At 43.8% G+C, this 15,349-nt stretch overlaps 1 protein-coding gene across 1 annotated transcript in view; it reads right to left on the bottom strand.

Annotated features, from left to right (window-relative positions):
* Positions 1-4,028: 4,028 nt before the first annotated feature.
* The window catches only part of adgrv1 (adhesion G protein-coupled receptor V1), a 486,575-nt gene continuing 475,254 nt past the window's right edge, over positions 4,029-15,349 (bottom strand). The window contains exons 89-90 of the mRNA XM_033017268.1: positions 12,231-12,408; positions 4,029-4,515 (exon numbers count right to left, since the gene is read on the bottom strand). Coding sequence (XP_032873159.1) covers positions 4,397-4,515; positions 12,231-12,408 — 297 coding nt within the window. The 3' untranslated portion in view covers positions 4,029-4,396. The remainder of the gene's footprint in view (positions 4,516-12,230; positions 12,409-15,349) is intronic.

Below are 15,349 nucleotides of genomic sequence, written 5' to 3'. Positions count from 1 at the left end.
ACTCGACCTCTGCGCGGCCCCCGCTTCTGGTTTGGTCGCACGCTTGCCGCATGCAGGCGCATGCTGGTGGGACCGGCCCTTTAGGTCGCGCTTGCCGCATGCAGGTCGCATGCCCGTGGGACAGGCCCTTAACAACACATGCTAAAATAGCACATGATATACAAACTGACAAATGACAATTCTGTAGTCAACTCAAGATGCTTCAATATTGTTACAACTATAATTAGTATCTGTCCAACAATAGGAAACATTTCTCAGGTATATCCTGTTAACAAAAAACAGGACAAATCCAATCCTGCTACTTAACACCCATTCTAAATTGAGTCTATTCTCAATTGTCAGCAAACCCATGGAAGCCATCCTCGACAGCACTAGCAAGAGACATTTGACCATCGATAACTTATTGATGCCCAGATCAGCTTTTGCCAAGACCATTGGGATAATCAGAGCAGCCTTGTCGAAACATGGACAAACGAGTTGAATACAGGATGTGAAGTGAGTGACTCTCGACTTCAAAGCAGATTGAAACAGATGTGGACTCAACGTGTTCCAGCAAATCTGAAACCAGGACACTGATAATTCAGACAAATCCTATGAATTAAATAAATTATGAAGGGCATGGAAATATTAGACAATAGGAAACTTTCCCCCACAGCAAAGGTGTAAAAAGCTAGAGGGAATGGGTTTAAAGTAAGAAGTTAAAGGGGATCTGAGGAAGAATTTTCTTTCTCCTCGAGTTTGGAATGCTTGAGGGGGTAATTGTGACATAGACACTCACAACGTTTGAAAAGTATCCAAACAAGTTTGTGAGTTGGCAAAGCAAAGAATGCTATGGCCACATGCTGGTAAATGTGATGAGTGTCAATGATTACAATGGCTGTCATTAAACCACAGAGCCTGTTTCTGTGGAATATGAATCATTCCTTGCACAAGTGAAGATGTTTGTGGCTGTTGAAGTTCAACCACCCCGGCTCCAGATGAAGGCTACAGCAGTTCCACAGTGAAGTGCCCCAAGTTCAACTATCTTTAAATGCTTTTCCAATGAATTTCTTTCTCTCATGAATCAGAAGTGTAAATGTTCACTGATGATTGCACAAAGTTAGTTCCATTCACAATGCCTCGGAAAATGAAGCAGCCCATGCCTGAATGCAGCAGCACCTAGATAACATTCAGACATGTGCTTCCTGGTCCGAGAACACTAATGCAATCATCAAAAAAGCACATCAGCGCCTCTACTTCCTGAGAAGATTACGGAGAGTCGGATTGTCAAGGAAGACTCTCTCTAACTTCTACAGGTGCACAGTCGAGAGCATGCTGACCGGTTGCATCGTGGCTTGGTTCGGCAATTTGAGCGCCCTGGAGAGGAAAAGACTACAAAAAGTAGTAAACACTGCCCAGTCCATCATCGGCTCTGACCTTCCTTCCATCGAGGGGATTTATCGGTGTCGCTGCCTCAAAAAGGCTGGCAGTATCATCAAAGACCCACACCATCCTGGCCACACACTCATCTCCCTGCTACCTTCAGGTAGAAGGTACAGGAGCCTGAAGACTGCAACAACCAGGTTCAGGAATAGCTACTTCCCCTCAGCCATCAGGCTATTAAACCTGGCTCGGACAAAACTCTGATTATTAATAACCACTTTCTGTTATTTGCACTTTATTTGCAGTTTATTTATTCGTGTGTGTATATATTTATATCATGGTATATGGACACATTTATCTGTACTGTAGTAAATGCCTTACTATTTTTCTGTGTGCTTAAGCAAAGCAAGAATTTCATTGTCCTATACAGGGACACATGACAATAAACTCACTTGAACTCACTTGAACTTGAACTTAAGTGGCAAGTAACTTTCCATCACAACAATATAGCGATGATCATCTCCAAAACGAGAATCTAAACCCCTATCCTTGACATTTAATGGCACCACCATCATAATGTTGGCTACTTTCAAGATCTTGGTAGTCACCAATAAATTAAACTGGACCAATTATACAAATACCATAAATGCAAGAGCAGGTCAGAGACAAGGTATTTTATGGCCAGTGATTCATGTTGTGAAACCGTAAAGGGCCTGTCCCACTTAGGCGACTTTTTAGGCGAGTGCAGGAGACTCTGCGCTCGCCACATGGTAGCCACATGGTCGCCACATGTTCGCTGGTGGTCTCTGGTGAGTCTCCTTCATGGTCGCGAGGAGTTCCCACATTCTGGGGAACTCGTCGCGGCCTCAGTATGGGCGCCGCAAATTTTTCAACATGTTGAAAAATGTTCTGCAACCAAAAATTGGTGGCCATGGAGACAATCGATCCTTTTGTAGTCGTTGGTGCAGTTGTAGTGGGGTCGCCCATGTAGTTGTAGGTAGTTTTAATTAATCAGCTTTGCATTTTCATTGGCTCATTGGGGGAAAGAAAAGGTAAGCACGAGCTTTCATAACCAAGGAGAACCGACCGGTAATGTTAAATGCCTGCCACACTTCACAGCTGTGTATCTCTGGCTTATTAAAACGTTGCCTGGCTTCTTAAAAGTGTCTCCACCCGTTCTCTCTCCCCTTCTCCCCCCCTCCCTCTTTTAAAGGACTTACAGTACACTGTGCTAACTGTCTTAACCTTCCTGTTCATCGCGGTGTGTGTCATCACCTTGGCTTTGTACCGTGTGAATTTCAGACAGCGCTCCCCCGCTTTCCCTGGCCCCCCGCTTTTGCGATGTGTGTGTGTGTGTGTGTGTGTGTGCGCGCGTGTGTGTGTGTGTGTGTGTGTGTGTGTGTGTGTGTGTGTGTGTGTGCGTGTGTGTGCGTGTGTTCCACTCTGACACTCGACGTTCCAGTTCCCCATTTTTCAGCGAGTGCCGCGATCTTGACAGTCGCCTGCAGTCCGCTGAAAAACGGCCCAAGTGGGACAGGCCCTTTAGGAATTTCCATTTTCTACAAAGCACAAATGAAGAGAGTGATGAAATATTCTCTGCTTGGCAGGATGAGTGCAGTGTCAACAACATTCAAGAACCTCAATACCATCCAGAACAAAGAAACTCACTTGAATGATATCACACTGACCACTCTAAGCATTCATTCCATGCACACTGGCACACTGTAGCTTTAATAGCTTCCATGACAAAATCCACCGCAGATAGTTAATCTTGCTACATCTGTAGCACTTTCCAACCCGTGACCTCAAGGATGAGGGGAGCGAGCACATGGGAACACTACCATCGGCAGTCCCCTCCAAATCTCCCACCATAGGGTGGCACAGTGTCGCAGCGGTAGAGTTGCTGCCTTACAGCCCTCACAGCACCGGAGACCCAGGTTCGATCCTGACTACGGGTGCTGTCTGTACGGAGTTTGTACGTTCTCCCCGTGACCTGCACGGGTTTTCTCTGAGATCTCCGGTTTCCTCCCACACTCAGGCGTGTAGGTAAATTGGCTTGGTAAAATGTAAAAACTGTCCCCAGTGTGTGTAGGATAGCGTTAATATGCTGGGATCGCTGGTCGGCACGGCACGGACCCGGTGGGCCGAAGGGCCTGTTTCTGTGCTGTGTCTCTAAACTAAACTAAACTAAAATATTGATCTGGCCAAACATAATGGGCACTTCATTATAACCACCTCTTAACCCTGTGATTCACTCCACACTCCTCACTGTACTTCGGTGATTGCCAATCACCCCCACTCCTCCCACCAGGAAAAACAAAATACTAACTGTTTGCACATAAATTGGTTTTTTTTATTGCTCATATTTATGTCACTCTTCTAGGGAGATGCTAACTGCATTTTGTTGTCTCTGTACTGTACACTGAACAATGACAATAAATTGAATCTGAATCTGAATCTGAATCTGATACCATACCCTGAACCAAAGATCCTATAGCGGAGGTTCTTTGCCCTGAACAACTGCACTGGTTCATGAGGGAATGCCATTAGCTGAGGGGCTGCAGTGGTTTGCCTCCTATTTCTCAAGCCTATTAAGAATGGACAATGGATTCCAACTTAGCCGTTGCTGCCAAATATATAAAATAAAACTTCATACAAGTTTTCTTTTCACAAATGACCACAAAATTATTTTTATTGTATTGCTTCTAAGGGAAGATGTAAATGATTTACATCAGTCATTTATTGCTATTTTTTCAATTTGTATCTAGGTTCTACAGAAATCGATCATTCATATTAGTTAATAATTAAAATTTACTTTTTTGTACTCAAGTTTAAAAAAACTACAGAAAACACTTTCCAACGGGTTACATTGAAGTCTAAGGTTATAGTCAGTTGAACGTTACAAAATGTTGTACAAACGGTGTAAAGAATAACACTGCTCTAAATATTTAAATGCAAAATTTTAGTGCAAAAGAAGGACATCCAAAAAGTATAAAAATATGAACAAATTTCGATTGCAAAGCAGGGAAGGCTGTTAAAGGTGAGTGTCTGCTATTGGTATTCTTCGGAGCTCCACAATCTGTGAATTAGCAATGCTTCGACCATCTTGGCTTCCGTGATACGATTCATTATCGTTGGCACTGAGGCCGGCACCTGCAGGATTAACAAACATTCCATTAGAGTCTTATTTGCTCTTGCAATAGATAGCACTAAGTTTATGACCTTGAAATAACTCGAAAGCATCAAAGACCTGAGTGAAAAACAAAGTACTGGAGTAACTCAGCAGATCAGACAGCATCTCCAGGGGATATGGACACGTGACATTTCAGGGTTCCGACCCAAAACGTTCTCCCGACACAGCTTACCCATGTTCTCCAGCCAACAAAGGACTGTTTCCTTGATCATTAGAAACATCGAAACATAGAAATTAGGTGCAGGAGTAGGCCATTCGGCCCTTCGAGCCTGCACCGCCATTCAATATGATCATGGCTGATCACCCAACTCAGTATCCCGTACTTGCCTTCTCTCCATACCCTCTGATCCCCACAAGGGCCACATCTAACTCCTCTTAAATATCGCCAATGAACTGGCCTCAACTACCCTCTGTGGCAGAGAGTTCCAGAGATTCACCACTCTCTGTGTGAAAAAAGTTTATCTCATCTCGGTTTTAAAGGATTTCCCCCTTATCCTTAAGCTGTGACCCCTTGTCCTGGACTTCCCCAACATCGGGAACAATCTTCCTGCATCTAGCCTGTCCAACCCCTTAAGAATTTTGTAAGTTTCTATAAGATCCCCTCTCAATCTCCTAAATTCTAGAGAGTATAAACCAAGTCTATCCAGTCTTTCTTCATAAGACAGTCCTGACATCCCAGGAATCAGTCTGGTGAACCTTCTCTGCACTCCCTCTATGGCAATAATGTCCTTCCTCAGATTTGGAGACCAAAACTGTACGCAATACTCCAGGTGTGGTCTCACCAAGACCCTGTACAACTGCAGTAGAACCTCCCTGCTCCTGTACTCAAATCCTTTTGCTATGAAAGCTAACATACCATTCGCTTTCTTCACTGCCTGCTGCACCTGCATGCCTACTTTCAATGACTGGTGTACCATGACACCCAGGTCTCGCTGCATCTCCCCTTTTCCTAATCGGCCACCATTTAGATAATAGTCTGCTTTCCTGTTTTGCCACCAAAATGGATAACCTTATTTTTATGCATTTTATGCTTTTATGCATACCTTTCATTCATTTGTTCTATGTCTTTCTATATCTCCGTCTATATGTCTCGTTTCCCTGTCCCCTGACTCTCAGTCTGAAGAAGGGTTTTGACCCGAAACGTCACCTATTCCTTTTCTCCAGAGAAACAATAGACAATAGGTGCAGGAGTAGGCCTTCGAACCTTCGAGCCAGCACCGCCATTCACTGTGATCGTGGCCGATCATCCCCAAATAGTACCCCGTTCCTGCCTTCTCCCCATATCCACTGACTGCTATCTTTAAGAGCCCTATCTAGCTCTCTCTTGAAAGTATCCAGAGAACCGGCCTCCACCGCCCTCTGAGGCAGAGAATTCCACAGATACTGCTTGACCTGCAGAGTTACTCCAGCTTTTTGTGTCTTTCCCCAGCAAAGCTGCCTGACTTGCCGAATCACACCAGCGCTGTGTGTTTTTTTTAGTTCACCAGCATCTGCAGTTCCGTGTGTGTCAAAGATTTGAACAGATCAGCATAGATATTCTGCCAATGACATGACTGCTAAATGACGACATGGCTCAACGCTGAACCACATTATGCACTCGTTTGTTCATCAATGTTGACAGTCATTGAAAGTAGGAATGCAGGTGCAGCAGGCAGTGAAGAAAGCAAATGGTATGTTAGCATTCATAGCAAAAGGATTTGAGTATAAGAGCAGGGAGGTTCTACTGCAGTTGTACAGGGTCTTGGTGAGACCACACCTGGAGTATTGCGTACAGCTTTGGTCTCCTAATCTGGGGAAATACATTGTTGCCATAGAGGGAGTGCAGAGAAGGTTCACCAGACTGATTCCTGGGATGGCAGGACTTTCATATGAAGAAAGACTGGATAGACTCGGCTTGTACTCGCTAGAATTCAGCAGTTTGAGGGGGGATCTTATAGAAACTTACAAAATTCTTAAGGGGTTGGACAGGCTAGATGCAGGAAGATTATTCCCGATGTTGGGGAAGTCCAGAACTAGGGGTCACAGTTTAAGGATAAAGGGGAAGTCTTTTAGGACCGAGATGAGAAAATCATTTTTTACACAGAGAGTGGTGAATCTGTGGAATTCTCTGCCACAGAAGGTAGTTGAAGCCACAGTTCATTGGCTATATTTAAGAGGGAGTTAGATGTGGCCCTTGTGGCTAAATGGATCAGGGGGTATGGAGAGAAGGCAGGGATGGGATACTGAGTTGGATGATCAGCCATGATCATATTGAATGGCGGTGCAGGCTCGAAGGGCCGAATGGCCTACAACTGCACCTATTTTCTATGTCTATGTTCTATGTTGTAGAAATTTAATGAATAGCTTTTCTGAGGAATGTTACTTGCTACTCTCCATACAATGCTCTGTCTTGAATATCGTTATACCTATTTACAAAATATAGTTCCTTCTCACTCCTTGTCGCCCGCATTAATGTTTCCAGTTCTAATCTTTCTACATAGAATTATATGCATCTGCTATAAAGAAACAAAACACCATAGTCTTGCTTCGATAGACACAAAATCCTGCAATAACTCAGAGGTCAGGCAGCTTCTCCAGAGAAAAGAAATAGGTGACGTTTCAGGTTGTGAAAGTCAACAGAGATTTGCTGAAGTCAAATCAATACTCCAGCATTTTGTGACCTGCGGTCTGCGGTCTGCGGAGCTTCCAGCCGCGAGCGGCGCTGAACTTTAAACACCGCGGAGCCTGGGAACTCACGACGAGGTCGCCAGAGTCAGAGCTCCAACTAGCGCGGCTCGTGGACTTCGGGAGCCGCGGCCTCCTGGAAGGAAGCGGCTGCTCCAGACACTCTGGGCCGCTGAGAGTGTTCACCCGACGCCGGAGCTTCATCATCCGGCGAGAGGGCCTGAAGCATCGGGCTGCCGTATCGGCGACTGCAGAGGCCTCAATAGGCATGACTATGGATGAACTGGGGATGGGACTGGACTTTTGCTGCCTTCCCCCACAGTGGGAACCATTGTGGGGGGATGTTTTTATGTTTACTGTTAAATTCTTTAATGTTGTGTATTATCTTTATTCGTTGGCTGCATTGGCAAGTCGAATTTCACTACACCATTTGGTGTATGTGATAATAAATGTCCTTTGTCCTTTGGATCTATCTTAGGTGTTATCCTGCACTTGCAGTTCCTTCTTACCCATAAAGTGCTACTTTCATACCAATCTCACTCCACTGCTCTTTCCTTGAAGCCTTTACACTGTTTTGCTTTGATTATTTACTCAATTCTATTTTGAGCAGTACCACTGCTTCTACTGCTCCTTCTGGCAATGTTTACCAGATCACAATGACTGACTGCAGCAACAAATGCTTCCTCTTGTGTAGGAAGGAACTGCAGATGCTGGTTCACACTGAAGATAAACACAGAATGCTGGAGAAACTCAACGGGTCAGGCAGCATCTCTGGAGAAAAAGAATCGGTGATGTTTCGGGTCGAGACCCTTCTTCAGACCCTCTGGCAGTTTTGCTTCATTTACATTTATTAAAACCATTCCATTTAGAAGCCTTCATTAAATTTCTTGATTATTCTGTTCGAGGGAGAAAACGCTCACTTCTCAGTTCATCAGAGCTCGTGAGCATTGGCAGTATTCCAGTAAAATTCTACCTGCCTTCTCAAAGGCCTTGATATCCTTCCTGAAATTAGATCAGCACAGTTGTGCAGCATAGGCCTAACAAATGTTTTATAAAGATTTCATATAAGTTCCCTTCCTTCACATCTTATTACAGCATAGACAGAAACCATAAAATAAGATGATTTTAACAGTTTTTTCTCCAGCTACAATAAGGTCTTGTAAACACTCCTCGATCACTCTATTTCTGCTCTCTTTAATATCATACCAGTTAGTTCATACGAGCTTTCCTCATTTTCATTTCTTTTAGCTGACTGTTTGACACCCATGTTCCCATGAATTTTATGAAGCTTCAAAGAACTTAATGAAGTTTGCCAAATGTGATTTGACTTCAGCTAACCTGTGTCGACTTTCATTTATTAACCCTTAAATTTCAAAATGTTAATTAATCTTGGGCCTTGATTGTCCAAGTTTTACCAGTATGATCGTTCGGCCTGACTGGCCTCTATTTAAAGTCATTCAGCATGGATAAAGGGCCTTTGCCCCAACTTGCCCACACCGACCAACATGCCCCATGTACTCTAGTCCCACTTGCCTGCGTTTGGCCCATATTCTTCTAACCTATCCGATCTGTGTACCTATCCAAATGTGATAGATAGTACCTGCCTCAACTACATCCTCTGGCAGCTTGTTCCACATACCTGCCACCTTTTGTGTAAAACAAATTGCCCCTCAGGTTCCTATTAAATATTTACCCCTTCACCTTAAACCTATGTTCTTGATTCCCCTCCTGGAAACTATACTCCAACTGTGGCCTCACCAGCGCCTAATATAGCTGTAGCATAACATCCCAAATTCTATAATCACAACCTTAACGAGCGAACGCCAATGTGCCAATATCATTCTTGACCACCTTATCTACATGTGACGCCATATGCATGGAAAAAATGTACCGGCACTCCTAGATCCCAGTGCTCTACAATACTTTCCAGGGCCCGACCATTCACTCTGAAGGTCATGCCCTGGTTTGACTTCCCAAAATGCAACACCTCACACTTATCTGTATTAAACTCCATTAACCACTTCTCAGCCCACCTGTCCAACTGATCAAGATCCTGCTGCAATGTTTGGTAACGACCTTCGTTATCTATGATGCCGCCAACTTTCCTGTATTTGCTGCATATATTGCCTCTTCCTATATTTGGAACCATTTTTTTTTCCTCATCCTGAATCCAACCACGATTGTATTTCATACTCTTCCCAATGGTTTTGTAATTTGGAACATTTTCTCTAAATCACTCTGCTGTTCCATCTCACCTCACCTGCAGAAACAAACTTCAATTTGACAATGTGTTTAGCATCTCTTCCTCAATGCACTGGCCATGTTTATACATAAAGAATAGATCTTGTTTGACTCACCAGGCTCACACTACCATGACCTGGCATGTGGCAAGGTCACTGGGAGTGAAGGTAAAAGGAAAGCAAGTTTATACTAGAGTTTATATTTGTGATCACATAGAAACATAGAAATTATGTGCAGGAGTAGGCCATTCGGCCCTTCGAGCCTGCACCGCCATTCAATATGATCATGGCTGATCATCCAACTCAGTATCCCGTACCTGCCTTCTCTCCATACCCTCTGATCCCCTTAGCCACAAGGGCCACATCTAACTCCCTCTTAAATATAGCCAATGAGGTTATAAGGTCATAAGGAATAGGAGTAGAATTAGGCCATTCAGCCCATCAAATCTACTCTCCCTCCTAGCCCCATTCTCCTGCCTTCTCATAACCTCTGACACCCGTACTAATCACAAATCTATCTATCTCTGCCTTAAAAATATCCACTGATTTGGCTTCCACAGCCTTCTGTGGCAATGAATTCCACAGATTCACCACCCTGATAAGGAAGGAAGAAAGGAAGGAAGCTGTTAGACATTTATTTGCAAATTTAAGTAAATAAATACTTCAGCACAACAACAGAATTATTAAAATGTTTCAGAATTATTGCACGTCGACATGAGACATTCAAATATTCTATCTTGGGGCACATAAGCTGATCTTGCAAGCAGTGAGATAAAAATATAATGTAATATTGCCTTCTGCAGAATACATATTTATCCATTTATTTTCTCCATAGAGATTTGACTTTGAACAATGTTCCATCCAACATGCATCTTTTAATACATAGATTCGGTTAGATTCAAAATCAGTTTACCAGTACAATTTAATGTTTGCAGCCCTATCTTAGCTGAAGGACTTTGTTGCTTAATTTGGGACGCATTGTACGATTTCTGATGCTTATCATGTTACCATTGTTATCTAAATCGGCTTGCTGATTGCAGCAGTAAACAGAATCTATCCCAGCATTTGAGAACATTATAAATCTTATCAATGCTTTAAACTACAGGTCTCACAGATATGGAAAATAACTTTCTGTTGTACCAACAATGCTCCTGTGATTACAGGCCTCCACTAAAAACTTTATCTGTTATTTACACAGTTTCTCTAACTTCAAGTAATCCCGGCATTCCCTCTCTCTCTCTATCCCTCCCCCACCCAAGTCGCACCAGCTTCTCCTTTTCACCTAACAAACAGCTTGTCTCATTTATCATCGTTGCTATTTTGCATATCTTTCATTTGTTGTTCTGTATCTCTCTACATCATTGTCTATATCTCTCATTTCCCTTTTCCCTAACTGAAACGTCACCCATTCCTTCTCTCCAGAGATGCTGCCTGTCCCGCTGAGTTACTCCTGCTTTTTGTGTTTATCTTTGGTTTAAACCAGCATCTGCAGTTCCTTCCTACACATTTACACAGGGGCCTGCTTGGTATGAAATTTCCTCTCAACACGGTGATACTGAGTGGGCAGGGTGAGGTGATTTTCCATGATATATACCCAACTGATGTCAACATCATAGATGATGCCTTCTTGAGTCCTGGATGGTCTATTTTAAAGACAACAAGATTAACTGTTTCTTTTAGAATAGGCTAGTGGGGTTTGGACACGCTAGAGGCAGGAAACATGTTCCCGATGTTGGGGGAGTCCAGAACCAGGGGCCACAGTTTAAGAATAAGGAGTAAGCCATTTAGAACGGAGACGAGTAAACACTTTTTCTCACAGAGAGCGGTGAGTCTGGGGAATTCTCTGCCTCAGAGGGTGGTGGAAGGTTCTCTGGATGCTTTCAAGAGAGAGCTAGATAGGGCTCTTAAAAATAGTGGAGTCAGGGGATGTGGGGAGAAGGCAGGAACGGGGTATTGATTGGGGATGATCAGCCATGATCACACTGAATGGCAGTGCTGGCTCGAAGGACCGAATGGCCTACTCCTGCACCTATTGGCTATTGTCTATTGTGTTGTTTGGCCTGCCTGAAACCACTAATTTCAGCCCATAAGGCCACTATTAGCTGAGAAACCAGTCCCTTTTGCCCCAAATGCCCGTATTAGCCCAGGAGGAGCATTTTGGCCCAAAAGGCCTGTGCCAGGCCAGGAAAAGACCAGAAAAAGTTCCTTTCACTGAGATTTCACAGATTTTTTTTTTAAAGAGCCCCTTCGGCCCATCAGGCATGTACTAGCCCAGGATAATAAAGTATCATTCATTCAGGTTGTAGGTTACTCATATCCCAGCTGTGTTGCTCTTTCTATTTAGGATGGGAAATTGTCTAGTTGTTTAGAACGGAGATGAGGAAACACTATTCCTACCACCTACCGCCATTCCTAGACGGATTGCCTGCTGCATAAATCGTTGACAAGCTAGGAGTGAACATTTTTGCATAATTCATAAGTTAATTTGGTCTTAAAGCTCTGAAAGAAAATGTATGAATTAAACTTCCAAGGTTCTAAGAACTTGAAGGAATGGCTGATATTATTCAGGGTTTCAACTGGAAAAACCAATTGTTACTTTAAAATTTTTTTTGATACTGAATGCAAAGGTGTGCTGCCCATGCTACCATGAAACTAACTGGTATTCCTTGCTTTTTTGTGGTGATAACAGAGTTCCTCCTGCAGTGCCCCTTTGTATAGGTATCTATGCATAAACTATGGTCACGCTAGCAGATCATGTTGTCACCACTCACCAGTTTTTAAGGCAAATATCAAATCATCAAACTCTTGTGACTCTTCATCCCCCACCAAGTTTCCAGTACCATAATCTCCTTTAGTGCCATAAGTGTTGCCATTCAGTGGACTTTGCTTGAAGATGCTGCTTGCTTGACTGCTGGTTCTTAAGGAGGCTTGTTCCCAGTCAGCTGGTATCTAAAATCAGAATTCCAGACATGCAAAAACATTTTTTTTAAATGTGTCATTTTTCGCCTTCCACGTCTAGAGCTTCATGTGCATATCTTAATTCTTCAAAGATAATGTTAGTGACCTGCTGCCAGGGTGTCTTATTATGCGGATAAACGGTCATCAGTTCAGTTGAATTTAATTTATTGTCACGTGTACCAAGGTGGGGCTGCGGGCACGGTGGGACAGCGGTAGAGTTGCTGCCTTAAGGGCCTGTCCCACGAGCATGCGACTCCATGCAGCAAGCGCAACCTAAATGGCCGGTCCCACCAGCATGCACCTGCATGCGGCAAGCGTGACCAAATCAGAAGCGGGGGCTGCGTGGAGGTCGAGTGAGTGACATGAAGTGCGAGCGAAGTCCGCGGGAAGTTCGCACGTGACGTACGGCGTCGAGGCGGCTGCGGGCCGGTAGGCCGTTGCCGTGCAGAATTTTTAAACACGGTCAGTTTTTCGGAGCCCCGCACGATGTCGGGACCAGCTCCGCACAACTCCATACGGCTCCGGTGATCGGTGGGACCGGCCCCGCGAGGCCGTACGGCTCAAGCGACCAAGTTAGGTCGCGCTTGCCGCATGTAGGCGCATGCTGGTGGGACCGGGCCTTTAAGTCGCGCTTGCCGCATGGAGTCGCATGCCCGTGGGACAGGCCCTTTACTGCAATTTCAGTCCCAGAGACCCGGGTTCGATCCCGACTATGGGAGCTCTCTGTACGGAGTTTGGACGTTCTCCCCGTGACCGCATAGGCTTTTCTCCAAAGATGTACAGGTTTGTAGGTTAATTGGCTTTGTATGAATGTAAATTGTCCCTGGTGTGTGTAGGATTGTTAAAATGCAGGGATCACTGGTCGGTGTGGACTCGATGGGCCGAAGGGCCTGGTTTTATGCTGTGTCTCTAAAGTAAACTAGACCACAGTGAAAAGTTTTTGTTGTGCGCTAACCAGTCAGCGGAAAGACAATACATCATTACAATCTCTAAACTAAACTAAAATAAACGTGGAACCATCCACATACATGTAAAGGGAGTAAAAAAGTATATCAAAATAGTGCTCCCTTAACTATCTGTTTCCTTTTCCATTTTTATTTTGTGCCTTCCATTGCATTCAAGCAGCATCCTCATCAATTGCAGCTATACATAGAAACATAAAAAATAGGTGCAGGAGTAGGCCATTCGGCCCTTCGAGCCTGCACCGCCATTCAATATGATCATGGCTGATCATCCAACTCAGTATCCCGTACCTACCTTCTCTCCATACCCCCTGATCCTTTTAGCCACAAGGGCCACATCTAACTCCCTCTTAAATATAGCCAATGAATTGACCTCAACTACCTTCTGTGGCAGAGAATTCCACAGATTCACAACTCTCTGTGTGAAAAATGATTTTCTCATCTCAGTCCCAAAAGATTTCCCCCTTATCCTTAAACTGTGACCCCTTGTTCTGGACTTCCCCAACATCGGGAACAATCTTCCTGCATCTATATCCTGAGCAATATTCATGCTTTAACAATTCAATCCATTTTTCATTATTTAAATCTCAATAGGTTTATTTAACCTAGAAATGACAAATTAAATTGAATACTTTTTAAACGTCATTGGTTTTAAGTGAAATACTCAAATATTTCTCTGTCATTTAGCAAAGAACAGATTCCGTTTTTTCCCCCCAATATCCAAGCAATTTGAGTGCTTGCGTGAATTGATTGACTATCTGAATGCCTGCAGAAGGTGGTAAAAAACATTCACACCCACTTTACGGAAACATGTTCACTGCAGGATGCTAATCTTTCACCTGCACTTTGTTCTAAAAGAGGGAAACAACTGTGTTGAAAGTATCGATACACATTGCACAATGTTATAAGTAAACAAAATACTTGCAAATTAAATGGAAATTAAATCCAAGCATAATTTAATATCATACATAATTATTGTTGTTCCTACAATCAGCTTTCAACAGTGTCTCTTACTCTTTACCAACAACATGAATCATTTTTCCAATTAAATCCTAGCTAGATCTTAGTTAGTTCAACGAGGGAAAGCAAAATCCTATATCTCTTGTTTCCCTTTCCCCTGAATAGTCTGAAGAAGGGTCTCAACCCGAAACATCACCCATTCCTTCTCTCCATAGATGCCGCCAGAACCAGGGGCCACAGTTTAAGAATAAGGGGTAAGCCATTTAAAATGGAGATGAGGGAGTACTTTTTCAACACAGAGAGTTGTGAGTCTGTGGAATTCTCTGCCTCAGAGGACAGCGAAGGCCGCTTCTCTGGATACTTTCAAGAGAGAGTTAGAGAGAGAACTTGAAGATAGTGGAGTCAATGGATATGTGGAGAAGGCAGGAACGGGGTACTGATTGGGGATGATCAGCCATGATCACATTGAATGGCGATGCTGGCTCGAAGGGCCGAATGGCCTACTCCTACACCTATTGTCTATTTCCTGTCCCGCTGAGTTATTCCAGCATTTTGTGTCTATGTAAAGCAAAACACTTTGGATAGAACCATGCAAGGCATGCTGCTGCCTCAAACATTATCTCAATATTACCACAAGTAGCATCACCAACTTCACTTCTACAGTGCACACTAAAAAAGCAATGCTGGAGGAACTCAGTTGGTCAGGTAGCATCTGTGGTGTGAGTTAAGGTAAGAAGAGGAAAAGTGATACGTAAAGCCAGAGAGTTATAGTGTTTCATCCATATCCCTTTCTCCGCCATTACATTACAGTTCTTTCCTGATCTCACAGACCTATGCCTCTTTTTCATGTCTTAGTCACTACCTCCACCCCTCTGCCAACCCCCCCCCCCCCCCGCCCCCCACCCATCTCTTCTGCATCAAACTGTCATTTGCCAGGCTCTGCCTGTTTGCCATTTCTCATTTCTAGTGTTCTCCTCCTTACACCATCAGTCTGAGGAAGAGTCCTGATA

This window comes from Amblyraja radiata, chromosome 3 (assembly GCF_010909765.2).
Source record: "Amblyraja radiata isolate CabotCenter1 chromosome 3, sAmbRad1.1.pri, whole genome shotgun sequence".
In the NCBI taxonomy this organism is placed as follows: domain Eukaryota; kingdom Metazoa; phylum Chordata; class Chondrichthyes; order Rajiformes; family Rajidae; genus Amblyraja; species Amblyraja radiata.
Note: the sequence above shows the minus strand (reverse complement) of the source record. Positions and strands in the feature narration are given on the sequence as shown.